The 27,677-nt window shown below is 47.4% G+C and overlaps 1 protein-coding gene across 1 annotated transcript in view; it reads right to left on the bottom strand.

The window, feature by feature from the left end:
• LOC122939905 (ABC-type organic anion transporter ABCA8-like) overlaps positions 1–27,677 on the bottom strand; it is a 322,317-nt gene that overhangs the window by 179,213 nt on the left and 115,427 nt on the right. The window contains 3 exon segments of the mRNA XM_044296113.1: positions 20,225–20,380; positions 21,107–21,311; positions 21,977–22,081. Coding sequence (XP_044152048.1) covers positions 20,225–20,380; positions 21,107–21,311; positions 21,977–22,081 — 466 coding nt within the window.

Here is a 27,677-nt window from a genome sequence, read left to right as displayed (position 1 = left end):
AGAATAGAGCCAGATATGCGGAAGAAGGCTTAATCCAGTCACAAAAGTCTGGAGTACAATGGCAGATCTACAGTAGTAGAGATTATTCCCTAGGACAGAAGAACCATCTTCATCCAGTAGGAGGAAACCAGATAAATAATAGCAGGAAGAACAGTCAACTCAGGCATCTGTCGAATGGAAGATGACGCAAAAGAGGCCACCATGAAGAAGGGGCTGTAGGGAGATCTCACGTAGAGAATTAAGATGACTATGGAAGAAAGCCTAGGCAGAGGTTCCCAGGAGTTGCAAACTGACTACAAGAGGAGCCACATGGACAAGCCCATAGACAATAAACACTGCATACCAGAGAGGAGCGCCAAGAGCTGACCCCTGTGGAAGACAAAAACCTGAAGGAACAGGAGGAAGGAATCGTTCCACGCATAAGCGAAGGTGAGAGATTTCAGGTCTACCGCAGTGTTATGATAGTTCTCTTGGAGAACCCATGAGAATTCAGGCCTATGGGCCCAACAGGAGAATTAGAAACCAGGATGGAAGTTCTTTTCTGGGGGACAAATGTCCTTTTGTGTTTCCTTGAAAGAGGGGGAAAGGGAGAAGACGGAAGAATTCAGATAACCAGGGGAGATGAGTAGAAGCCTGGACAGAGAGGCGGCTGTGGATAGTGAGGTAAGAAGAAGCTGGGACAGAGGGGCGGCTGTGGATGTAATGAGGGGAATAGAAGCCTGGACAGAGAGGCGGCTGTGGATAGTGAGGTGAGAAGAAGCCGGGACAGAGGGGGCATCTGTGGATGTAGTGAGGGGAATAGAAGCCTGGACAGAGGGAAGACTGTGCATGTAGTGAGGTGAGTAGATGCCTGGACAGAGGGGCAGCTGTGGATGTAGTGAGGTGAGTAGTAGACCGGACAGAGGGGCGGCTGTGGATGTAGTGAGGTGAGAAGAAGCCTGGACAGAGGGGCAGCTGTGGATGTAGTGAGGTGAGTAGTAGACTGGACAGAGGGGCGGCTGTGGATGTAGTGAGGTGAGAAGAAGCCTGGACAGAGGGGCGGCTGTGGATGTAGTGAGGTGAGAAGAAGCCTGGACAGAGGGGCAGCTGTGGATGTAGTGAGGTGAGTAGTAGCCTGGACAGAGGGGCGGCTGTGGATGTAGTGAGGTGAGTAGAAGCCTGGACAGAGAGGCGGCTGTGGATAGTGAGGTGAGAAGAAGCCTGGACAGGGGGGCAGCTGTGGATGTAATGAGGGGAATAGAAGCCTGGACAGAGAGGCGGCTGTGGATAGTGAGGTGAGAAGAAGCCTGGGCAGAGGGGCAGCTGTGGATGTAGTGAGGTGAGGAGTAGACTGGACAGAGGGGCGGCTGTGGATGTAGTGAGGTGAGTAGAAGCCTGAACAGAGGGGCAGCTGTGGATGTAGTGAGGGGAATAGAAGCCTGGACAGAGGGGCGGCTGTGGATGTAGTGAGGTGAGTAGAAGCCTGGACAGAGGGGCGGCTGTGGATGTAGTGAGGTGAGTGGAAGCCTGGACAGGGGGGCGGCTGAGGATATAGTGAGGTAAGTAGAAGCCTAGACAGGGGGGCGGCTGAGGATATAGGGAGGTAAGTAGAAGCCTGGACAGAGGGAAGACTGTGTATATAGTTAGGTAAGTAGAAGCCTGGACAGAGAGGCGGCTGTGGATAGTGAGGTGAGTAAAATTCTGGACAGAGGGGCGGCTGTGGCTATAGTGAGGTAAGTAGAACCCTGGACAGAGGGGCAGCTGAGGATATAGTGAGGTGAGTAGAAGCCTAGACAGAGGGAAGACTGGATATAGTGCGGTAAGTAGAAGCCTGGACGGAGGGGCGGCTGTGGATATAGTGAGGTGAGTAAAAGCCTGGAGAGAGAGTCAGCTGCGGATATAGTTAAATTGGCTTCTACCTCACATTTTTTTTTTGCCTTCCTCTGGATCAACTTGCAGGATGACAGGCCGAACTGGATGGACAAATGTCTTTTTTCGGCCTTATGTACTATGTTACTATGTTACTACTAAGTAGAAGGCTGGACCAGTGCCGTGCCTAAGGTGTATGGCAACTGGGGAGGGTCCTTTCTCTGGCAACGCCCCCCCACCATACTTTAAAACATTGCACCCCCTCACAGTTCTTATGCCTTAATTTTTCCTCCTCACAGTAGTTATGCCCAAATTGTGCCCTCTCACAGGAGTTATGCCCCCACTGTGCCCTCCCTCACAGTAGTGACGCCCTAATTGTAACATTTCACAGTAGTTATTAATGTCCTCATTGCAACCCTTCAAAGTAGTTATGCCCACATTTTGCCCCCTCACAGTATTAATGCCAACACTGTGCCCCCTCATAATAGTTATGCCGACTGTGCCCCCTCACAGTAATGATGCTCTCATTGCGCCTCTTCACAGTAGTTATATAGACATTGTGCCCCTCACAATAGTTATGCCCTTTCTGTGCCCCTTCACAGTAGTTATGCACGCATTGCACCACTCCCCCTTACAGTAGTTATGTCCTTATTGTGCCCCTCACAGTAGATATACCCTTTGTGTCCCCTTCAGAGTAGTTATGCACTCATTGTGCCCCACTCACAGTACTTTTACCATCTCTGTGCCCCATAGTAATCGTCACAGAGAAGGCAAGAAAGGAGGAGGAGTGGCCCTGTATGTGAAAGATAGCATTAAATCTAACCTAATACAAGTGGGTGAGGCCAACATAGAGTCAGTTTGGGTTACGTTGCAGTTTGCTAATCATGCAGTAACTCGGGTAGGTGTGATATATAGACCACCTGATCAAGTTAAAGAACTAGATGATCTACTAGTTGAAGAAATAGCTAAAATGACAATGAAAGGAGAAGTTATCATTATGGGAGATTTCAATCTTCCAGATATAAACTGGAAAACCAAAATAGCAAGTTCTACCAGGAGTACAGATATTCTAAATTCCCTACTGGGGTTATCCCTACAACAAATGGTTGAGGAGCCAACCCGGAGGGAGGCCATTTTGGATTTGATATTCACAAATGGGGATTCGGTATATGATGTCATTGTAGGCGAAACCTTGGGATCTAGTGATCACCAGTCAGTGTGGTTTAATATAAGAACTGTGAAAGAGTCCCACCACACAAAAACAGACTTTTCAAAAATGAAATTAGTCATAAATGAGTCCTTATCAGACTGGAACGGATTACATGGAGTCCAGGAGAAATGGGTGCATTATTGAAGGCAACAGAAAATTGCATTAGACTTGTCAGTAAAAGCAAAAAGAGGAAGAGACCACTGTGGTACTCAGCAGAAGTGGCCCAAATCATTAAAAATAAAAAGCTAGCATTTTGTAATTATAGAAAAAACCAGAGCAATGAAGATAAGGAAATCTACAAGATTAGGCAGAAAGAGGCCAAGCAAGTTATAAGAACTTCTAAAGCGCAGGCAGAAGAAAAACTAGCTCAGTCTATGAAAAAAGGGGATAAGACATTCTTCAGATATATAAATGAAAAAAGGAAATTAAAACAAGGAATAACTAAATTAAAAACAAAGGACGGAAGGTATGTAGAAGAGAATAAAGGGCTAGCCGACTGCCTTAATGAATACTTCTGTTCAGTTTTTACAGAAGAAAAAGAAGGAGAAGGACCTCCACTAGAAAGGATGACTATTAAATCGTTTGATGCATGTGTCTTTACAGAGGAAGATGTTCTAAGTCAGCTGTCTAAAGTGAAGACAAATAAGTCACAGGGGCCTGATGAGATACACCCAAAGCTATTAAAAGAGCTTAGTGGTGAGCTGGCAAAACCGTTAACAGATTTATTTAACCAATCATTAGTAACAGGAGTCGTCCCGGAAGATTGGAAATTGGCAAATGTCGTGCCCATTCACAAGAAAGGAAGTAAGGAGGAATCGAGCATCTATAGACCAGTGAGTCTGACATCAATAGTAGGCAAATTAATGGAAACCCTATTAAAGGATAGGATTGTGGAACATCTAAAATCCCATGGATTGCAAGATGAAAAACAACATGGGTTTACTTCAGGGAGATCATGTCAAACAAATCTTATAGATTTTTTTGACTGGGTGACTAAAATAATAGACGGTGGAGGTGCAGTAGACATCGCATATCTAGATTTTAGTAAGGCTTTTGACACTGTCCCACATAGAAGACTTATCAATAAACTGCAGTCATTGAGCATGGACTCCCATATTGTTGAGTGGATTAGGCAGTGGCTGAGTGACAGACAACAGAGGGTTGTAGTCAATGGAGAACATTCAAAACAAGGTCATGTTACCAGTGGGATTCCACAGGGATCTGTACTGGGACCAATTTTGTTTAATATCTTCATAAGTGATATTGCAAAAGGCCTCGATGGTAAGGTTTGTCTTTTTGCTGATGACACAAAGATATGTAACAGGGTTGATGTTCCTGGAGGGAAACGCCAAATGGAAAAGGATTTAGGAAAACTAGAAGAATGGTCAGAACTCTGGCAACTGAAATTTAATGTGGATAAGTGCAAGATAATGCACCTGGGGCGTAAAAACCCAAGGGCAGAATATAGAATATTTGACACAGTCCTGACCTCAGTATCTGAAGAAAGGGATTTAGGAGTAATTATTTCAGAAGACTTAAAGGTGGGAAGACACTTTTACCATCTCTGTGCCCGCATAGCAATTGTTATGCCCCTTTACAGTAGTTATGCCCTCTCTGTGCCCCTTCACAGTTGTTATGCCTTCATTGTGCCCCCTCACAGTAGTTATGTCCTCATTGCACCCCTTCACAGTAGTTATGCCCATATTAAGCCCCCCTCACAGTAGTTATGCCCTCATTGTTCCCCTTCATAGTAGTTATGCCCACATTGTGCCCCTTCACAGTAGTTATGCCTTCATTTTGCCCCCTCACAGTAGTTATGCCCTCTCTGTGCCCCTTTAGAGTAGTAAGGCCCTCTCTGTGCCACCTCAGTGTTAATAAAATAAAAAACTGTAAATACTCACTTTGTCCCATTCCCGATGATCATGTTCCTCCTGCACTGCCCTGTAGGCAAAGATCACTCTGCAGCACTGTGTGAGAGTGCACAGGAAGATTTGTGGGCTCCTCTTACACAGTCCGGCAGTGCCATCTGTGCCTACAGGGCTGAATGGTGAAGCAGGGAGACAGTTCCTGAAGAGACCAGTAAGTGAATGGACCGCAGCTCCCTGGTACTCTAGCAATGAACGCTTCCATCTGTATAGATGGAAGAGCTCATTGCATCTGGCACCCCCCTGACAGTTGGCACTGTGGCAGACTGTACCCCCGACCATGGCATGCAACTGGGCTGGACAGAAGGTAGACTGTGGATAGTGTTCTTGGAATTTGCAGATGCTTTATATACTGTTCCTTATAGACGTTGAATATTGGGAGGTCACTTGTAGAGAAGGATTTGGGTGTCCTTGTAGATCATAGATTAAATAACAGTACAATGTCAATCAGCTGCTTCTAAGGCCACCAGGTTACTGTCATGCATTAAACGAGGCATGGACTCGCGGGGCAGGGATGTAATATTACCACTTTACAAAGCGTTGGTGCGGCCTCATCTGGAATATGCAGTTCAGTTCTGGGCACCAGTCCACAGAAAGGATGCCTTGGAGCTGGAAAAAGTACAAAGGAGAGCGACTAAACTGATGGAGGGTCTGAAAGAATTACATTGACTTAGTAGAAGAGACGAGGGAGGACATGATTGACCTATGCAAATATATAAATAGGCCGTACAAAAAATATGGTGAAAAGCTATTCCATGTAAAATCCTCTCAAAAGACAAGGGGGCACTGCCTCCAACTGGAGAAGAAGAAGTTTAGTCTCCAGAGGGGCCAAGGCTTCTCTACTGTAAGAGCTGTACATTTGTGGAATAGTCATCTGTCATGGAACCATGAACCAGACGTACAACAAGAGATAAGTGGAAATAAGAAGGCTTTATTGAAAATCAAGCTGTAAGGCAAAAGTCCAAACGGATGGCTGAACCGAAGCAGGGCCTTGCGAAGCCAGAGGTCAGGAACCAGAAGGGTAGTCAGACGAAGCCTGGATCAGGAACCAGCAGGGTAGTCAGACGAAGCCTGGATCAGGAACCAGCAGGGTAGTCAGACGAAGCCAGGATCAGGAACCAGAAGCAGCAGCAGTCTTAGAAGCATGTGAACACAGGAGGACCAAGCAAGGAACTGAAGCCACAGACCTCCTATATATATGAGCTAGGCATCCAGCTCCTCCCAGTGGGAAGGAGAAGCCGCAGGGTGGGAGGCTACAAGAAACCCAGAAACCAAGATGGCCGCCAGCACATGTCAAACGAAGGAGAACAGCAAGAAGGTAAGACCATGACAGTACCTCCCCCTCAAGGGCCCCTCCTCCGCGGAGTAAAGAACGGTTTCTGAGGGAAGCGTGCGTGGAAGGCTCGGAGCAAGGCAGGAGCATGGACATCTGCGGAGGGAACCCAGGAACGCTCCTCTGGACCATAACCACGCCAATGGACCAAAAACTGCACCCGACCGCGGACCAGGCGTGAGTCCAGGATATTGCTCACCTCATACTCCTCACGATTGCCCACTTGGACCGGACGAGGCCGAGGAACCGAGGAAGTGAAACGATTACACACCAGTGGCTTCAACAGGGAGACATGAAACACGTTGGAGATCCGCATGCCAGGAGGAAGCGCAAGGGCATAGGCTACCGGGTTTACCCTGCGAAGCACTCGGAAGGGACCAACAAAGCGAAGCGCCAGCTTGGGAGTGGGCACTCGAAGGTTGAGGTTGCGGGTGGACAACCATACGCGGTCTCCGACCTGGTAGGAAGGAGCGGGCGCTCGTCTGCGATCAGCCTGGAGTCTCTGGCGCTGCGCAGAGACCTCAAGGGACCTCTGGATCTGTACCCAAGAAGCACGTAGGACGGAAAGGTGATCCTCCACAGCCGGAATATCCTGGGGAGAGAATACCTCCGGTAACACGGCAGGTTGGAACCCATAATTGGCCATGAAGGGAGACGTCCCAGAGGAAGAGTTCACCGCCGTGTTCCTGGCAAACTCAGCCCAAGGCAGGAGGTCAACCCAATTGTCTTGGTGATCGGAGACATAGCAACGAAGGAATTGCTCCAAGGCCTGATTGGATCGTTCTGCGGCCCCATTGGACTGAGGGTGGTAGGCCGAGCAGAAAGAGAGATGAATCCCCAACTGGGAGCAAAAGGCGTGCCAGAACCTGGACACAAACTGACTCCCCCGATCCGACACAATCTCCTTGGGCAAACCGTGCAACCGGAAGACCTCCCTGGCAAAAATCGAGGCCAACTCTTGTGCAGAGGGTAACTTCTTGAGAGGAACACAGTGGCACATTTTGGAAAACCGATCCACAATCATGAGAATGACCGTATGGCCTCGGGATGCAGGGAGGTCCACAATGAAATCCATCCCCACGTGTGACCATGGACGCTCCCCGGTGGCTATGGGTTGCAAAAGGCCCAACGGAAGGTGCCGAGGGGACTTACTCTGGGCACAAACGGAGCATGCCGCTACATATGCGGCGATGTCGGAACGTAGAGAAGGCCACCAGAACAGACGTGAAACAGCCCAGGACAGCTGATTCTTTCCAGGATGCCCCGCGGCCTTGGAGTTATGGTAGGTTCGCAACAACCGAGTGCGCAACTCCTCAGGCACAAAACATCTGCCGTTGGGTCTCCCAGAGGGAGCACCAGATTGAGCCGCCAAAATCTGCTCACCCAGGGGAGAGGTCAGGCTGGTGCGAATGGCGGCCAGGATCTGATTCGGAGGTATGACCGAAGTCGGAATCGACTCCTCCCCGGACAGCTCGGAGTACTGCCGTGATAAGGCATCCGCTCTGATGTTCTTGGAACCGGGTAGGTAGGAGACCACGTAATTAAAACGTGACAAGAACAGAGCCCATCTGGCCTGACGTGGTGTCAATCTCTTGGCCTCAGAGAGGTAGGTCAGATTCTTGTGGTCCGTCAGGATGAGAACCGGAACCACCGAGCCCTCGAGCAAGTGCCTCCATTCTTTAAGGGCCTGCACGATGGCCAATAACTTCCTGTCACCAATCTGATAGTTGCACTCCGCGGAAGACAGTTTCCGGGAGTAAAACCCACAAGGAAGCAGAGGACCCTCTGGTGTTCTACGCTGAGACAGAAGGGCGCCTACTCCCGTCTCAGACGCGTCCACCTCGAGGACAAAAGGCAACCCAGGGTTGGGATGCGACAGAATCGGAGCCGACACAAAGGCGGACTTTAGAGCCTCAAAAGCTCGGATGGCCTCGAGCGGCCAGACCTGGGGATTACTGCCCTTCCTGGTCAGATCCGTGAGAGGCTTGGCTAGCATGGAAAAGTCCCTGATGAACTTCCGATAATAATTGGCGAAGCCCAAAAAGTGCTGCAGGGCACGAAGACCACTGGGCTGGGGCCACTGTAAGACAGCCGAAACCTTCTCAGGATCCATGGAGAACCCCTCAGCGGAAATGATGTAACCTAAGAAGGTTACCTGGGATCGGTGAAATTCGCATTTCTCAAGCTTACCGAACAGCTTGTTCTCTCGTAACCGTTGCAACACTCGTCTGACATCCAGAATGTGGGCCTCCATGGATTCAGAATATACCAAGATGTCATCCAAATAGACCACCACACAGTGCTGCAACAGGTCACGGAAAACATCGTTGATGAATTCCTGGAAGACTGCGGGCGCATTGCACAACCCAAAGGGCATAACCAAGGATTCATAATGACCGGTCCTGGTGTTAAACGCGGTCTTCCACTCATCGCCTGCCTTGATCCTTACCAGGTTATATGCCGCCCTCAGGTCGAGTTTGGTAAAGACCGTGGCCCCTTTGAGGCGATCGAACAGCTCGGAAATCAAGGGTATCGGGTAAGCGTTCTTGATCGTGATGCGATTGAGACCCCTGTAATCGATGCAAGGCCTCAACTCACCGCCCTTCTTTTTCACAAAGAAAAATCCAGCCCCTGCCGGGGACGAGGATTTGCGAATGTGTCCGCGTGAAAGCGCCTCCCTCACGTACTCCTCCATGGCCTCATTCTCCGCTACCGACAGTGGATAGACTTTGCCACGAGGAGGAACGGCACCAGATTGTAACTCTATGGCACAATCGTATGGGCGGTGCGGAGGTAGGGCAACCGCACGCACCTTATCGAATACATCCCGGTACTCCTCGTATTCAGGAGGCAACAGAGAGTCCGAGGAAGTACACAGCAACTTGACAGGCCCATGGATGCAACTAGCCCCACACTGCGGTGACCACGAGAGGATCTCGGCCGATCTCCAATCGAAAGTCGGATTATGCTTCTGGAGCCAGGGGTACCCCAAGACCACCGAGTAGTGTGGAGACGAAATAACCTGGAGACAGACCGACTCTCTGTGAACGGCACCAATGGCCATCCCCACTGGAAGGGTCTCCTGAGTCACGTGTGGCGACAGAAGGGGTCTGCCGTCTATCGCCTCAAGAGCCAGTGGGGAACCTCGAGGCTGCAGAGGAATGGAATTGGCGGCAGCGAACACACTATCAATGAACAAACCACCAGCACCAGAGTCCACCAACGCCTGGGTCGTCACCGAGCCCCCGACCCAGGAGAGGACAACAGTAATCAGTGGTTTGTCAACACGGGAAACCGGGGACGAGGAGACCCCACCCAAGATCTGCCCCCGACAGGATCTCAGGTGCGAGCGTTTCCCGGACGGTTCGGGCATGCCAACCGAAAATGCCCACCGAGACCACAGTACATGCATCGGCCCTCGCGTCTCCGGAGTACCCTCTCCCCCTCGGACAGGCGAGCAAACCCCAGCTGCATGGGTTCACCCCCAGACAAGTCATCCCCAGGAGGCGTGGGAGAAGAGGGAGGCACGGGTGGGACAGCAAACGTAGGCGCCAATCTGTTAGAAGACCTCCGCAGGCTCTCCTTAAAGGAAGGTCTCTCCCTGAGTCTGGTGTCAATCAAAATCAGGAAAGAAATAAAAGACTCGAGCTCCACTGGTAGGTCCTTAGCTGCAACCTCATCCTTCAAGGCATCCGAGAGACCATGAGAGAAAGCAGCGACCAGAGCCTCATTATTCCAGCCCACCTCTGCTGCCAGGGTATGAAACTCAATGGCGTATTCAGCTACGGATCGTGAACCCTGTCTGATGGACATAAGGAGCTTTGCAGCAGAGGCAGCACGAGCCGGCACATCGAATACCTTCCGAAGAGAAGCAACAAAACCGGAAAACTCGGCAACCACCGGATTGTTGTTCTCCCATAAAGGGCTGGCCCAGGCCAAGGCCTTGTCCGAGAGCAGCGAGATCAAGAAGCCCACCTTTGATCTCTCAGTAGGAAAGGCATGTGGCAGCAACTCGAAGTAAATGCCCACCTGGTTAAGGAAACCTCGGCACTGAGTTGGCTCTCCCCCAAAGCGCTGTGGAAGGGGGGCAGAACCGGTCATACCCCGAAACACCGCAGGCGCAGCAACAGGTGTCGGGGTAGACTCTGGCGCAACAACCGGAGCGGCAGTAGGAGCGGGCCCAGGAGCGACAACCGACCCATCGGCAACGGAAGCTAAATGAGCCGTGCGTTCAAGCAGGGTTTGCAACGCCACAGCGAACCGACCCAGCAGGTGATCCTGCTGATCAAGTCTGGCAACCAGCGTAGGTAGCGAGGATGGCCCTGTACCGTCAGAATTCATGGCTTGGTCCTAATGTCATGGAACCATGAACCAGACGTACAACAAGAGATAAGTGGAAATAAGAAGGCTTTATTGAAAATCAAGCTGTAAGGCAAAAGTCCAAACGGATGGCTGAACCGAAGCAGGGCCTTGCGAAGCCAGAGGTCAGGAACCAGAAGGGTAGTCAGACGAAGCCTGGATCAGGAACCAGCAGGGTAGTCAGACGAAGCCTGGATCAGGAACCAGCAGGGTAGTCAGACGAAGCCAGGATCAGGAACCAGAAGCAGCAGCAGTCTTAGAAGCATGTGAACACAGGAGGACCAAGCAAGGAACTGAAGCCACAGACCTCCTATATATATGAGCTAGGCATCCAGCTCCTCCCAGTGGGAAGGAGAATCCGCAGGGTGGGAGGCTACAAGAAACCCAGAAACCAAGATGGCCGCCAGCACATGTCAAACGAAGGAGAACAGCAAGAAGGTAAGACCATGACATCATCACAGGACGTGGTCACAGCAGGGACAGGGGACGGGTTTAAAAAGGTTTAAATGAATTCTTAAAAGCAAATGACATTAATGCTTATGAAAATGTGTAGAAGTTGGGGTCTTGCTCCCCTTTTCTAAAATTTGCATCCTAACTATCCCTTGGTTGAACCTGATGGATTTATGTATTTTTTCATTTTTTTTTAAACCAGGAAGTTTTTATTGTTTTTCAATAAAGTCGTATCATACATCAGTAAGTAATCCAGTTTACATAGGTGTTACAATACAGAGTGGAGGTACGTATACATCGGTACTTTCCAACACTGAAGGTGATGTATGAATTCTAACGGAAGTAGTGGTTAGGTCTAGGCCCAAGATGTGGGTCTCATTGAATTCGCAAACAAACAGAGACAAGAATAAAACTAACACATAAATAATCATAAGAATAAAAAGAAAGAGTCTGAGTGAGTGATACTGGCTTTCACCTATACAACGTTCTGATGAGCAGGATCACTTAGACGTTGGACCTAGGGGATCCCCAGAGGGTTGTTATCACATTGGTGGGTAAGCTAGGTCACAAACCAATGGTTAGACAGCCATATTGACCAGGTAGTGTAGACTTTTGTCATGGAGGGTTGTTGTGTGTAGGACATTTTCTCATACATACAGGTCAAGTTAATCAGGGCAGTCACTTCCAACAGGGTAGGGGTGTGTGGACTTTTTCAGTGCCGGGTGATGATTAGTTTGGTTGACATAAGTAAATGAGTGGCTACTATTCTGTATGGGTGTGCCAGGATATTAATACCAATAAAGAGAAGCGCTAGCTCTGGAATTAGTATTAGTCTGCTGGGAATAAGGTCATCTAATAACTTCTGTACACTGTCCCACAGCGGCGAGATTTTGGGGCATGACCATAATATGTGAAGGAGAGATCCCCTATGCCCACAACCCCTCCAGCAGTCAGGCGATGAGGATGGGAACATTATATGGAGTCTGCTAGGTGTAAAGTACCATCTTAGGCTGGTTTTAAATATCGCTTTCTAATGGGATACACAACTGAAGGCAGTATTGACCGTGCGGAAGGCAGTGTTCCATTGTTCTGCTCAAAAAGATTTTTGGAGGTCAATTACCTACTTTATCAAGGGAGGTAGCTTGGTCCACTCATTGCTTTGTACTAGGTGATTGTAGAAGAGGTATATTCCACCTCTTCTGGTGTCCCTCATGGAGGTATCTTAATGCTATTTTGGGGATTTGTTGTGAGATTTCCTTTAGTCTTCCCAGAAAGGGGGAATTTGATAGGTGTCGTTTATATGAGAGAAGGACATTATATTGTCTGGGCCCATCATATCTTGTGCATTCCCTATTCCCCGAGCTATCCATGTGTGGAGATTCAATCCTGGGATGTGGTCTGTAAATCAGACCGCAGATATAGTGGAGCCAGGTATGGTCCCTTCATCAATTGATAACTCCAAAAAGCACTTCCAGGCTTTGATAGATGTCCAAACTGTAAGTAAGGGGGATACATATGGGCCTAGTCTCCATGCCGTACCTAACAGTGGGGAGCGTAGAGTAGAGAGATTAAGGCCCTCTCTAGTGACGCCCAGTGTTTGTCTGTAGAGTCCTTCCACCAATGGACTAGTTGGTCTAGCAAACATGCTGTGTGATAGTATTTCAAATTTGGTACTCCCAATTCCCCTTTGTTTTTATGCATAGTCAAGATAGAGTATGCTACCCTAGGATTCTTAGAGTTCCAAATTAAGTTCATCATCTGTTTCCAGGCTTTCCCAAAGAAAGATTCTGGGATTGAAATGGGGCGGGTCTGGAATAGGTAGAGAAGTTTGGGCAGAAGCAGAATTTTATAAGCCGCCACCCTACCAAACCAAGAAATTAGGCATGATTTCATGCCAGTAATATCTTTTTGTAGGTCATCTAGTAGGGAGGGGGGGGGGGGGGGGGAGGAATTGGTATGGAACGTCTTTGACGAGGGGTAAGTTAGTTGGATACCTAGGTATGATATGCTTTCTCGTTGTCAGTCAAAGGGGAACAGGTCTTTAAGGTGCTGCAATTGGTCAGGGTGTAAGTTTATAGGAAGACTCTGGGATTTCTCTATGTTCAGTTTGTAGCAGGAGATTTGGCCGAATACCTTTAATACATAGAATACTCTATGAAGAGAGGTCCTGGGATTTGTACAGACTACAATTATGTCATCTGCAAAAAGCGCTAGCTTCTGTTCTGTGGGTCCCATTTTGAGGCCTGATATGTCCGGATCCCGACAAATTAATTCCGCCAGGGGTTCAATAGAAAGCACGAAAAACAGGGGGCACAATGGGCACCCTTGTCTGGTGCCGTTTGTCAATTGGAAGGCAGTGGATAGGGCACCATTAGCAAAGACTTTACTACAAGGGTTGAAATATAGTGCGGAAATGGGCGAGTATATTGGGCCAGTAAATCCAAACTTTCTTAGTACAGAGAAGGCATATGGCCAGTTAATGCGGTCAAACGCCTTCTCAGTGTCCAGTGTCAGGAATATGGCCGGAGTACCTGATGCTGCGGAGTACCTGCGGATAGGAGTCTCCTGGTGTTATCCGGAGCGTGCCTCCCTGATACAAACCCAGTTTGGTCTATCAAAATTAAAGAGGTGTTAATGGACAGGAACCTATTCACTAGTATTTTCGCATAGATCTTTACATCGCAGTTTAATAGCGATATTGGTCGATAGCTAGTGGTTTGCAAGGGTGACTTGCCTGATTTAGGGATCGTCACTAGAAGTGCCTCCAAAATTTCTGATGGGAAGGAGCCAGTGACCATAGCTGTAGAGTAGACTGGAAGAAGATGTTTGAGGAGTAAGTGGCCGTATTTTTTGTAATATTAGGAGGAGAATTTGTCGGGACCTGGGGCCTTATTTATGGGAAGTGAGCGGATTACTGCATTTAACTCTTCAGAGGATATCGGTTTGTTGAGGATCTCTCATTGGCCTGGGTTTAGTTTTGGGAGGTTGATCTGTTCTAGAAAGGAGTCTAGATCTTGTTGGGTGGGCTGTGTAGTATCTTTATTCGTACTTAGAGTGTATAGATTAGAGTAATAATCTCCAAAGGCGTTAGCTTTGTCTCTAGGGGTGGAGACTGGGGTCCCTGTTGTTGGGTGGGAGAGACTTTGTATTCTCGATTTCAAAGTTAGGGACTTGATCCTTTTCGCCAAAAGTGCTCCAGATTTATTATATTGAGCGTAGTATTGAAACTTAAGGCGTCTAAGGGATTTTTCATAGGCGTACATGAGGAGGCTCCGCAGATGCAATCTAGCTCTAGAGAGCTCTGCTAGATGAGTCTCAGAGAGGGCTTGTTTGTTCAATGATTTGAGCCTGTGAATATTGTGCATCGTGTTTTGGATGTCTTTATCTCTTTGTTTACGCCATATGCTACTCTGCTTAATAAGGACTCCCTTCATGTACACCTTGTGACAGTTCCATAGGGTGTAGGGCTGAATCTCTGGGGTGCCGTTTATGGCAAATAAATCTGTAAGGGAGGATTCAACCTCTTTACTGATAGATGGGATAGACAACAGATAAGTGTTTAGTCTCCAAACATAGTCTGAGGTTTTCGAGGGGGTTTCCGATAACGGACAGTGTTACTGGAGCGTGGTCTGACCATTGAATAGGGCCAATTTCCACAGCTGAGGTTCTATCTATGAGGGATCTGCTTATTACCCAGAACATGCCTATGCGGGAGTAAGTCCTATGGACTCCCGAATAGTAAGTGTAGTCTTTTTCATTCACATGCAGGAGACGCTGTATGTTATACACATCATGTGTTCATGCCAGGTTTGCAACCAAGACTTTGCGGGATGAGGGTTTTGCTGTGGAGTCAAGAGAAGCATTGCAGATGGCATTAAAGTCTCCACAGAGCACAATGTTTCCCTTCTGTACTTTCTGCAATTTGCCCAGTAGGCACCTAAGGAAGCGTTCTGTGTGCGAGTTGGGTGCGTAGATATTTACAATGGTATATTCTACATTGTTGAGTAAACAATGCACTATTATATATCGACTTTGTGGATCAATCCAGGTTTGATGTATCTGAACCGCCACCCACGCCTTAAAGGCTATGAGTACCCCTCTCTTTTTTTTTTTTTAAAGTATGAGTGGATAAAGATGGGGGTAGTCTTTATGGTGGATTTTAGGTGGGTTAGAGGATGACATATCCGTCTCCTGCAAGCAAGCAACTTCACATTTTTGGGATTTTAGTTCTCGCCACATCACTGACTGCTTAAAGGGGCTGTTCAACCCTGTCACATTTAAAGAGAGAAATTTAAGTACCATCGTAAGATCTAAAGAGATGATAAGTGTGTGCTCTGTGTGCCCGCGTTTTCTCGTGCCATCTTTGCTCACCTCCTCCAGGGGCACCGAGCTGTTAACCTTCGGCATCTTCTTCCTCCCCGACTGTTTTGCTGCCATCTCAGGGCTTGTGGGTGTGCTGTGGGTCGCAAGGAATGTCGCTAGGCGAGGGAGAGAGGTTGCAGTGTCTGGAGCTCACTCACTAAGCCGCCATTTTAGGTGCTGGCCAGGCCATGCCCCCGATTTATGTATTTTTTCAACCATATGTAATTATGTACCCATTGTGTCTACTGGAGGATGGGAAGAAGGGAACCTCGCCTGGGTCCAGAGATGTCTGCTGAGGAAATCTGCCACCAGTAGACCACTTCTGCAATGTAGACTGCATGTAGAGCCAAAGGAATCATGGATGGCCATGGCAACACTAGCAGGCTGTGGTGGCCTAGTCAGACTGAACAGGTCTGGGCATCCTAAAAAAGCGGTTTAGTGAACAAAAAACAGGAAAATGAGTGGCCCTGGGGATGGTAGTTGAAAAGAGTCCAAAGAGCGTGCAGGAGGAACCATTAGACAATTGGATAGGCTGGATATTAATCCCAGCAAGTCAGAAGTGCCCAACCAAAAGGACGAATGTGGCACATAATGCATAGGGCAGCTGCCCTGGAGAAAAGAACTTGGGAAGATCCTGTAGTAAGTACTCTTCTCAGAAAGGATACCCAACTGGAAGAAAAGTGACCAAGATAGTATGTATGCTGTCCCAGAGTTTAGAAAAGGAGGAAACCATTACCAGGATGATATTGAGGCATAGTGACAACGAAACCGATCTGAACTAGAGAAATGCTATGACTGTGGCAAACACTTTCACGATGGCAGAAAGTGTTGACGCCAAGTCAAAGGGAAACAGCACAGGTAGGCTGAACATATTGGAAAATGGAGGTGAAAGTTTCCAAGAAGTAAAAGGAAGCCAAATCTAATTAATCAACTCCATGAAAAAATAGATGAGGCATTTTAGCACAAGAAGGAGGAAGTCCTCAGTGCTAGAAGGACGAGGCATAGAAAAAAGGAGGGTAACAAACCATAGTTTATAGACAACAGAGGGAACTTTGCCAACACATCGGTCTGAAAAGAGACAGATTGGTACCTGAAGACCTTACCTATCACCAGAGCATGCAGAGTGAAGGTTAACTTCATGCAAAGGTGAAGCCTGGGAAACCAGATATAGAAGGTGGAAGACACCAGCCAAAGTAGTGGCTAAGAACCAAAAAATGGAGACAGCAAAGAAAAAATGGGAGAGCGTCTGGGAACTGGTCCTACTGCTCAAGCTGAAAGCCCAAGGGACCAGCAAATCAACACCATAATTGCAATGCTAGACCAGCTGAGGGCCCCAGAAAGATGTCCTAGTAAAAAAATGGTGACCTTAGCCAATCAAAGAGATGCAGGGTCAACCATAGGTGAGAAGCCCTGAGATAAAGGCAGTAGAAATCGAGTAAAAACCTGCCTGGGAGCTTCACTGAAAGAGGACTTGGCCAAACTTCAAGAGGTAAACCTCAGAATAGAAATGCTGACATGCTAAATGTAAGAAGGTTACAGGGGATAAAATCCTGCAAGGACAAGGCCAACCAACAACCATGTACTGGCAAGCATACAGGAGTCCAATACAGGACCACATGGCTCCCTTGTGGTAGGTTGCGAGGGGTGTAGGTGTGGATGCCAGTCAAGGGCAGATCGAGAATGGAGGTTAATGGCGGACGATACTGAGATCTGAACTCGAGATCTCCTGTTTACTAGAAAGATGTTTTGACCACTAAACCACAGCCACACACCCCATGACTGACAAACAGGAAGACCTGAAGAAACACAGATGGTGCACAGAGCAGCTCCAAGGGAAATGAAACTGAGCACGCGGGTCATGGGTTATCAGAGCCTGGCGGCATGTCTCATGACTAAGCACGCTGGGATCCAGGGGCCTCACTACTAGGAGCTGACATGTTATGTAGCAGTAGAGGATGACGCCTTCCAAAAGATGGTTATATCCAAGGGCACAAGCACTCTGCTTCTGAAAGGGGGAGTATGGCTGACAAAGAGCAGGAGAACAATGACCATTGGGTGCAACAGCTACACAGAAGCGAGAAACACTGAACCCAGTGTTGGAACAATTACTGCGCCAAGTTATGGGGAGAAGGTGGCTCTACCATGCTGTCAATAACTGCATAGTCACCAGATACAGGAGCCAGCAAGAGCCCAATATGCCACATATTTACTGGGGTAATGCTGCCATATGGAGCTTGCAGAGACTGGGTAACCATCACAGGTACAGAGACCAGTTAGGACACAAGTACTCCACCCAGGGAGGAGAGACCGCATACCCATGTTATATATGTAACACCCCAGAGTGGTGTTACCACTTCTGCACCTTGCTATTATCTTTTATGGTCTAACCTGTATGTCACCTATATATTTATTTCCAGGTCTCTCAACACTGTGCATTTATAATAATGTTATGTAACTGTTCATGGAGCAGGTGGCAGCAAACATGGCAGAGCTACTCACCTTTTCATCCCCCCCCCCCCCCCCTTTGCTCAGAAGTGGGCCAGTCCTTTTGCTACCAGAATGAGCTTGTCGCAGTTCTGGTTTGTGCTGGTTGAGACTCCATGTTGGAGCTGCCAGGATACTAACCTACTGTATTCCTTGGCAGAAGATAAGTCTGACTAAAAGGTGAAGTGCAGCATAAAGAATAAGTCAAGTTACCAAGTCAGCTTGTCAGTACAGCAGAGTGAGAGAAGGATAGAGCAGAGTTGAGTTTGCCTGCCAGTTTAATGCTAAAGCCTGCTGGAACCAAGACAAAGCCTGTAAACAGTTTTGGGGGAATGGTTATGCAAAGTAAAGCTGCCATTGAACTTTATCTCAAGGTCTGGACTCAAGTTATTTCTTCAAATCCCTCAATTATTCCCCCTATTGTTGCTTCGGAGCCAAAGCCTGGGGTCCAGTCGTATCCAGGTAGGACCACCGTGACACACATAAACAGACATTTTAGGCTGCAACATATCACTCTGCATTTCCTACACCTGGGATGCGTGTTATAGAGAGGGCCCCGGAGGGGAGGCCGTCCGTTGCATATACAGTTGCTAGTGTTAGTACCACTACTCCGCCGGAGTGAGGGGGTAATGAGGCCGCCTGGTGCATGTTAGAAACCACACAGCCATATTAGATAAAGTTTCTTGCATTAGTATAATTATTGCACCTTGAGAGGGCAAACAAAAACATGGAGTCCTACCGGCAGTCCGTCCTTGGAAAGACGTATGGAGGCTGTAAAAAAAAACTGAGCCCAGCCACAATAGTAGGGCCAGGAATAAAGTCCACAGGCATAGTGACTACATCACCTCCATCTGTGCTGCAATTTTGGCCTAGTTGGCTGTAAAAGCCTTGACCTCAAGTAAATAAGATAGCTGGGGCAGGAGAAGAGGTCAGTAGGACATAGGTCTGGAGCACCGGTGCTGTGTAGAGAAAAATGTCTGGGGGGTCTAGGAGCCTTTCCTTAGAGAAAAGAAGGAGGCACGGCGGTCAAACCACCATTCGCCAGAAACACGCTTCCTCAGTCCCACTGAAGGTTGGGCCTCACCACGGCCTCAATTAGATAGGACAGCTCAGATAGGGGCATGAGTTGGTGTGGCCCTGGACTGGCCCACCACAATGGGCAAAAGGGTAGTTGGTTGGACACACAGTTCCACCTGCTGGAAATAAAAGACGTGCTGCTTCCAGACCCACTGAAGGCCTAGTAAGCAGCAAGAGCTGCAGCCTCAAATAGATAATAAGGCCAGGACTGGGGATGGGCCCGGAAATCATGTTGGTTCAAGGCTCCAGTAGGCGGTTCTATGAGTTGTGCTTGAACGTCTGACTTCAGCAACTCCTGCTCTGACCAGCTATGTAGGGATATGGGGGCTCCTTTAGGTAACCCAATAAAGAGGAGGGACCCCAAGCCCTGGAATCCCCCAGGAAGAAAAAGACTCTTGGGGGATGGGAGTCACCTGGGAAAAAAGGGGGTGCGTTGGTCATGTAGAGGAGTAGGTGAGAATATCTACTTAATCCTGAAATACTCACCCCATGTTCATGGTCTTCGCTTCGGCTCCCCTGTGGTAATGGCACCCAGGTGTGCAAATAACGGAGGCGGGAGAGCGGACATGAACGATGGGTGACCCCATGGCTGGTGGGCAACAGAAGGCTGGTGGATGGAAGGAAGAGGGGGCTGACACTGTTTGCCCCTGCCGCTGGGGATAACAAGAAGACGCCATTATCCCTGTTTCCTGCCAAAAGGGGTAAAACAAAAAAAAGCAGGAGGAGGCGGCCCGGCATGAGTGGGGGGTCTGCCTCCTGATTACCGGTGCCTACAGGAGGAGTATAGATGGCAGGAGGGGTTAATGCTTTTTCTGCTTAGTGTCTCCTCCTAGTGGCAACAGCTATACCCCCGATTTCTGTGTCCCCCAATAACACAAGCAGGAATGTTATTACCAGGTAGCACAAGGGAAACCTCACTGTGTGAATACACCCTTACAGCGCTGGTTTCAGGCCATGTTATCCTTAATGTCTATGGTGTAATAAGGGTATGTTCACACAGTGGTATTTTCATGTGGATTCCCGACCATATTCCGCACCGAGCTCTGTGCTGCTGTTTATATAGCTGCAGATTTTTCAGCAAGGATCTGAAATGATGTGGTTTAGAACCATGGGTGGTTAGACACACGCAGATCAACCCTACTGAGAGCATCAACCCATGCCCGCCCACTCACTTACGTCTGTATTCTATGTAGTCATTTGCCCGGGGCACGTCATACGATGGGTACTGGATGTAATACGTGAATTCACTCTCAAACGTCACCGCCACCATTTCTCTCTCAGTTACAAGGTGCAGCATTTCCGTTTCGTTGGAGATTCCCTCAATGGTGATTCCTGGCGGAGCAAAAAGTAAAATCGTCACGTATCATTCACCATCTGTGACCCCAGATGGGTGTATTTGGGGTCCTGCTGTATTATAACATTAGTTACCCCCTTTATTGCTCCAATGTGTCTACAATTTAAAAAGAAGCAACTTTGCAAAGAATATTAGTTGTAGGCCTCTGTGTCTCCACGGCAACAGACTACATAAATCCCCTGCGTAGTCTGATTCTGTATGTGAGGAAGAAGATGTATGACTGCAGCATCAGACTACACAGGCTTTGTTTGTTGTCTGTTACCATGGTGACGTGCAGTCCGGCCTAGGAGCTGTAGACACAAAACGGTAGCATATTTCTGATGAAGACTATTTGCAGTTACTTCATTTTAATTGAAGGTACACAGGAGATATAGAAATGCCAGCAAAGATAGACATAGCGCTTAAAGGGGTTCTGCACTTTGTTTAAACTGATGAGCTATCCTCTGGATAGATCATCAGCATCTGATCTATCCAGAGCCGATCAGCTGTTTGAGAAGGCAGCGGCGCCGTGGCCTTCTCACTGTTTACCGCTGGCCGAGTGACGTCACGACTAGTATCACTGGCCTGGGCGCGGCTAAGCTCCGTTCCCTTGACCCCCGCCGATCAGATGCTGATGATCTATCCAGAGGATAGATTATCAGTTTAAACAAAGTGCAGAACCCCTTTAAAGGGGAACTCCACCATGAAGCTTCCATCGCCATTACCTGGCATTCTGCCGCTCTTGTGAACTTTCTGCATGATCTTGTGGGCAGCGGATGACTTTAGGCTGTATCCGACAACATCTGTGATGTTAAACTTATCCAATCGCCCGAGTTCGGCGGCCGGCGACAGATATGGCATCCTTGCATCCTCCAGGCTGTAAGTGAAGAAAAACAAGAGCAGCACAAACGCCAAGTGCTGGAGCCATTCCTGTCCCAGGAGAGAGGAAATCATCAGTGGCTATAGGGATGATACACCTTCTAGTAATCCATCTACTAATGTACACTGCCTGCCACTTCTGCATGCGCTGTCCTGTTTCTTCCTGTGTCAGTCTTTACCGTTATTCCAAAATTCTACTCATGAATACAAAGGTGCTGCAAATGAGAGAGTTGTTGGTAATGTGTATCCATGACAAATAAGGGCTCATTCACACGTTTTTTTGGTCAGCATTTTTTGCGGGTCGGATGCAGGCCCATTCACTTTAATGGGGCCGCAAAACATGTGGACAGCGCACATATGTGCTGTCCGCATCCGTGGCCTCGCAAAAAAATAGAGCATGCCCTAATCCTGACAAGGATAGAACTGTTCTATTAGGAACCGGCCGTTCCGTTCAACAAAATGCGGAATGTACACGGCCGGTATCTGAATGCTGTGATTATCATCCGAACCAACGCTTCATCTGTGGCTGCGATCTATGGGGGCCCTGGGATGGATCTGTAGGGTTCAGCAAGCACCCGGGCACAGCTCAGAAATGTCCAGGCCATGCCACCTCAGGTTAGGAAATCTCTTAATTCTGCTGACTACACAACAAATCTGCCGCACCCGTTTACACACAGACAGCGGCCGCATTGTGCCCCCAGAGCCTGACAACTTGCCAGAACTGTATGCCACTTCCTCCTCCATTTCAGCAGAAGATTCTTCCAAAGAAGAGCAAAGGTCTGCGACCACAGGCTGACGTCTCTCTGCTTCTCCACGCTCATCTAGAAAAAAACATGTTAAAGGATAACTCCATCCACAATGCCGACAACCTGCCCCTACATCATGTCTGAGAGGTTGTCACAGCCCCGCCCCCAATTACTGACATTACTGATATAATTACATTGTGATAGACATGAGATCCACACACCTTATGTAGTGCCCTGGAGCAAGGGTACCTTGGACTATGGACACTTGCACCTACTGCTACTACACAAAGCCAGTTAACTAGTTAGGGTTAACTAGCACTGTGATTTCTGCTGTTTTGTGCACTTATATTGTTTTATATTGTTGAGCTGCCTTTCATATATTTATTGTAATATATCCTGTCTCTTTTTAACTGGAATTGCACCGAAAGGGTTAATGCACAACAAGCTCAGGCTAGTTTCACACTTGTGGCAAAGAATTCTGTAAGGCTGTTCCGGCAGATAACAGCCTGCCGAAGTTCTCCAGATCCGGCATAGCAGTTGTTGCATGCCTGCCCAATCCCATTGACTATAACGGGTCATGGCGGGGATCTGGTCGCAAATATGTCGGGATTTGGTCAGACAAAAAAACGTTACAGGCTATTCCAACAGGCTGTTTTCTGCTGGACCAGCCTGCCAGATTTCTCTGCTGCAAGTGTGAAAGTAGCCTAATATTGAGAGACTTTGGGACTTTCCAGCCTGTGCACTGAGAAGCTAGTACTTTTCCACAGATACTGCAGCGTCCCACTACGCGTGTGTGGGCACTGCTTAAAGTACTTTTTCATCTTAACAATTGCATTGTACCGTGATGTATAACTTTGCACTTGTGTATCTGCAAAATCCCTGTTAACAGGCAGATTAGGTCCAATTTATACATCCCACCACTAGATGGGGATAGAGCTTAGGTCTTATATATACCCTGGTCAGGCCTAGTGGGAGGAGGTTAGTTCAGTTCAGGTCAGTGGTTAGAGCAGATCAGTTCAGTTGAGACCCCATGAGGCAGGACATGGGCAAGCCCACTCTGCTCAAAGAGGGGGGAGCTCAACTGGAATGTACTATTCCAGTCTAGATATGCTAAACTGTTACTAAGGCCCTGCTAACACATTGCTGCCACCTGCTGGTGAACATGAAAATTACAGCAAAGTACATTTAAACAAGGCTTTCAATGCACATTTGTGAGGAATATTAAATAAAATCACATTAGATGACAAGGCACATGTTACCAACAAATAGTAGCGGGAAAAAGAGTTTAGTAACATAACTCTGGGATGTTACACATCAACTCCTTATTTTATTTTACTTCAAAGGGTTAACTTGAACTGACTTATACTGTTTAATACTGTGTAACTGCATTTTATATGTTTCTTGTGATTAGTGTCGATCGAGCATGCTCATGTAAGTACTGCCCTTCACTGTAATGCTGTAGCCATGTTGGTTACTGGCATTACAGGGACTGGCTGGCCGGAACGCATCATCGGGTGCTATATAGCACCTGATGACACGTGTTCGGATCAGTGTTAGTCAGGGAAAGCTGTGCTGAAGAAGGGAAAGATAGTGTAGGGAGTGAAATTTAGTTTTTTTACTTGAAAAACTTGTCAGAGACCCAAAAGTCCTTTTAAGGACTATTGTTGTGTGTGGCAGCAGCAATATATATTTTTAGCGCAACCTAACTTTACAGACCCAAAAGTCTTTTTAAGGACTATTGTGTGTGGCAGCAATATCTATTTTTAGGGCATCCTGCACTAAATAGCGTGCAATAGTTAGGCTGCTGCAGACAGCAACATTATCTGCACTATATCTCCTGTGTAACGTGTGCACATTCCAAAAATATCTGTGACATTCAGTGTACTTTTTCCGTAGACGGTGTCGGCTGCGGACAGTGACATTAGCTGTGCTACATTTCCTGTATAACGTGTGCACATCCCAAATATATCAGTGACATCCAGTGTACTTTTTCCGTAGACAGTGTCTGCTGCGGACAGTGACATTACCTGGGGTACATCTCCTGTGTAACGTTTCCACATCCCAAGTACCTTGTGACATTCCCTGTAATTTTATATTAGCCACTGCTGACATCAGCGACATTATCTGCGGTATATCTCCTGTGTGACGTTTCCACATCCCAAAGACCTGTGACATTCCCTGTAATTATTTATTAGCCGCTGGTGACATCAGCGCCATTATCTGCGGTATATCTCCTGTGTGACGTTTCGACATCCCAAATACCTTTTCGAATTTTTTTTGCGCATACACTTACAAATCCTATGCTACTGTACTTGTGGCATACTTTCAAGCATATATAACATTTAATATGAAGAAGGCGAGCAGTACAGGACAGGGAAGTGGCCGTGATGCTGATGGTGAACGCAGAGGCCATAGCCTTGGGCACATTTAAACTGTGCCTACTGCCAGAGCACAAGAAAAACATTCATCCACAATACCTAGCTTCATGTCCTAGTTTGCAGGGCGGCGCAGGACAACACTCTGGAAGTCAGACCAGTGCGACCAGGTGGTCGGTTGGCTTGCAGCAGATGCTTCCAGTTGGTTAAGCACCACCCTGTCTTCCACCAAGTCCAGTCTCAGTAGCCAAGAGTCTGGTCAACACAATCCTCACCCTGTGTCACCACCAGACATCTGAGAAGCTCTGATTGTGCTTGAGGTTCCTTTTGTTTTGCTTTCGTTTTCTCATCTCGTTAGCCTCTCTCAGCTGTCATGTAGTTGCACTGATTGCATCCCTTTAAATCCCTTCCCATACTGCATCACTTTGCGGTTTATACAACTTCCTGGAGTGTGTGCATGCTGGATGCTACTACTGAGTCTTCTACAGATAAGTTTGTTCATTCATTTGTGTTTTCCTGTTTGCTGGATCCTAGGTGACCCTGACTCTCTCCGTATTAAGTGTAGGGAGCCGGTGGTCATGTCCCCTCACTATTATAGGGTGTTCAGATGTCATACAGTCGAGGTACGAGGGTATGCAATCATCTACCATAGAGATGTTTGCATAGGCTGAGCAGTTAGGGAGAGAGCCAGGTGTGTTACAGGGCTTACCCTCTGGTTCCTTAGTTTTGGATCCAGTCAGTCGGATCTTTATTTTGTGTCTTCTAGTTTTCTGTACACCTTCCGTGACATTATAAACCGCCAAAACCGTCTCAAGCATGGATCCGGTTTCACTTTTGACTGAACACATACAGGGTCTTTCATTGGAGGTAGCAGATCTCCGTAAAACTGTTTCTCAGTTTCAGGTGACCGGATCAGCTTGCGTTCATGGAGTTTGTTCTAAGCCTAAGATCTCGCTCCCGGATACGTTCTCCGGGGGTAGTGAGAATTTTGTTTGTTTTAGAGAGGCTTGCAAACTCCATTTTCGCCTACTTCCCCATTCCTCTGGTGATGAGGAGCAGAGGGTGGGGATCATCATCTCGCTGCTCAGGGATAACACTCAGTCCTGGGCCTTTTCGCTGCCGGTGGGGGCACGGCCCCTCTGTTCAGTGGATGAATTTTTTTTAGCCCTGGGTCAGATATATGATGATCCAGATCGTATTGCTCTGGCTGAGTCTAGACTACGTCTTTTATGCCAGGGTAAACAGTCTGCAGAGATATACTGTTCAGAATTTTGGAGATGGGCAGCTGATACTGGTTGGAATGATGCTGCACTCCGAAGTCAATTTTGCCATGGTCTTTCAGAGGGATTGAAAGATGCATTTGCCTACTCCTCTATTGTTGGGGCTACCCTGGCTCACTAAACATAACCCCACCATTGATTGGCAAGCAAGGCAAAAAAATGGTTGGAGTGACTTTTGCAGAGAGAATTGCCTCACGACATCTGTTTCTGAGGTTTCTACTAAGACTGTACCATATTTTCTCTCTGAATTTTCGGATGTGTTTTCTTAGAGTGGTGTTCAGGACTTGCCCCCTCACAGGGAGTACGATTGCCCTATTAATCTCACCCCAGGTGCCAAGCTGCCTAAATCTCGTTTATACAATCTCTCCCAACCTGAAAGGGTCGCTATGCGTGCTTATATCTCCGAGAGTCAGAGAAAGGGACACATAAGACCCTCGAAGTCACCTGTTGCCACTGGTTTTTTCTTTGTTAAAATAAAAAGATGGTTCTTTAAGACCATGTCTGGATTTCAGGGAGCTGAACAATATCACAATTCGTGACCCTTATCCGCTTCCTCTGATCCCGGACCTGTTTAACCAGATTGTTAGGGCTAAAGTTTTTTCCAAGTTGGATCTAAGAGGGGCATACAACCTGGTCAGGGTCAGAGAAGGAGACGAATGGAAGACGCCCTCAATACCCCTGAGGGCCATTTTGAGAATTTGGTTATGCCTTTTGGTTTGATAAATGCTCCAGCCGTCTTTCAGAATTTTGTGAACAGCATTTTTTATCATTTAATGGGGAAATTTGTATTAGTGTATCTAGATGACATTTAGATTTTTTCTCCTGATTTCAAAACTCATAAGGACCACCTATGTCAGGTCTTGCTCATCCTGTGGGAGTATAAATTGTACGCTAAACTGGAAAAATGTGTGTTTGCGGTTCCAGAAATTCAATTTCTGGGGTTTCTTCTCTCCGCTTCTGGTTTTCACATGGACCCCGAGAAGGTCCGCGCTGTGCTTGAGTGGGAGCTTCCTGAGAATCAGAAGGCGCTGATGCGTTTTTTGGGTTTTGCCAATTATTGCAGGAAGTTTATTTTGAATTATTCCTCTGTTGTTAAACCACTCACTTACAGACGTGGACAAAATTGTTGGTACCCTTTGGTCAATGAAAGAAAAAGTCACAATGGTCACAGAAATAACTTTAATCTGACAAAAGTAATAATAAATTAAAATTCTATAAATGTTAACCAATGAAAGTCAGACATTGTTTTTCAACCATGCTTCAACAGAATTATGTAAAAAAATAAACTCATGAAACAGGCATGGACAAAAATGATGGTACCCCTAGAAAACACAGAACATAATGTGACCAAAGGGACATGTTAATTCAAGGTGTGTCCACTAATTAGCATCACAGGTGTCTACAACCTTGTAATCAGCCATTGGGCCTATATATATGGCTCCAGGTAATCACTGTGTTGTTTGGTGATATGGTGTGTACCACACTCGACATGGACCAGAGGAAGCAAAGGAAAGAGCTGTCTCAAGAGATCAGAAAGAAAATTATAGACAAGCATGTTAAAGGTAAAGGCTATAAGACCATCTCCAAGCAACTAGATGTTCCTGTGAGTACAGTTGCACATATTATTCATAAGTTTAAGATCCATGGGACTGTAGCCAACCTCCCTGGACGTGGCCGCAGGAGGAAAATTGATGACAAATCTAAGAGACGGATAATCCGAATGGTAACAAAAGAGCCTAGAAAGACTTCTAAAGAGATTCAAGGTGAACTTCATGCTCAAGGAACATCAGTGTCAGATCGCACCATCCGTCGTTGTTTGAGCCAAAGTGGACTACATGGGAGACGACCAAGGAGGACACCATTGTTGAAAACGAATCATAAAAAAGCAAGACTGGAATATGCCAAACTACATGTTGACAAGCCACAAAGCTTCTGGGAGAATGTCCTGTGGACAGATGAGACAAAAATCGAAGTTTTTGCCAAGGCACATCAGCTGTATGTTCACAGACGAAAAAA

The sequence above is a fragment of the Bufo gargarizans genome, chromosome 6, assembly GCF_014858855.1.
Source record: "Bufo gargarizans isolate SCDJY-AF-19 chromosome 6, ASM1485885v1, whole genome shotgun sequence".
Lineage (NCBI taxonomy): Eukaryota > Metazoa > Chordata > Amphibia > Anura > Bufonidae > Bufo > Bufo gargarizans.
This window is presented reverse-complemented; position numbering and strand designations above follow the sequence as displayed.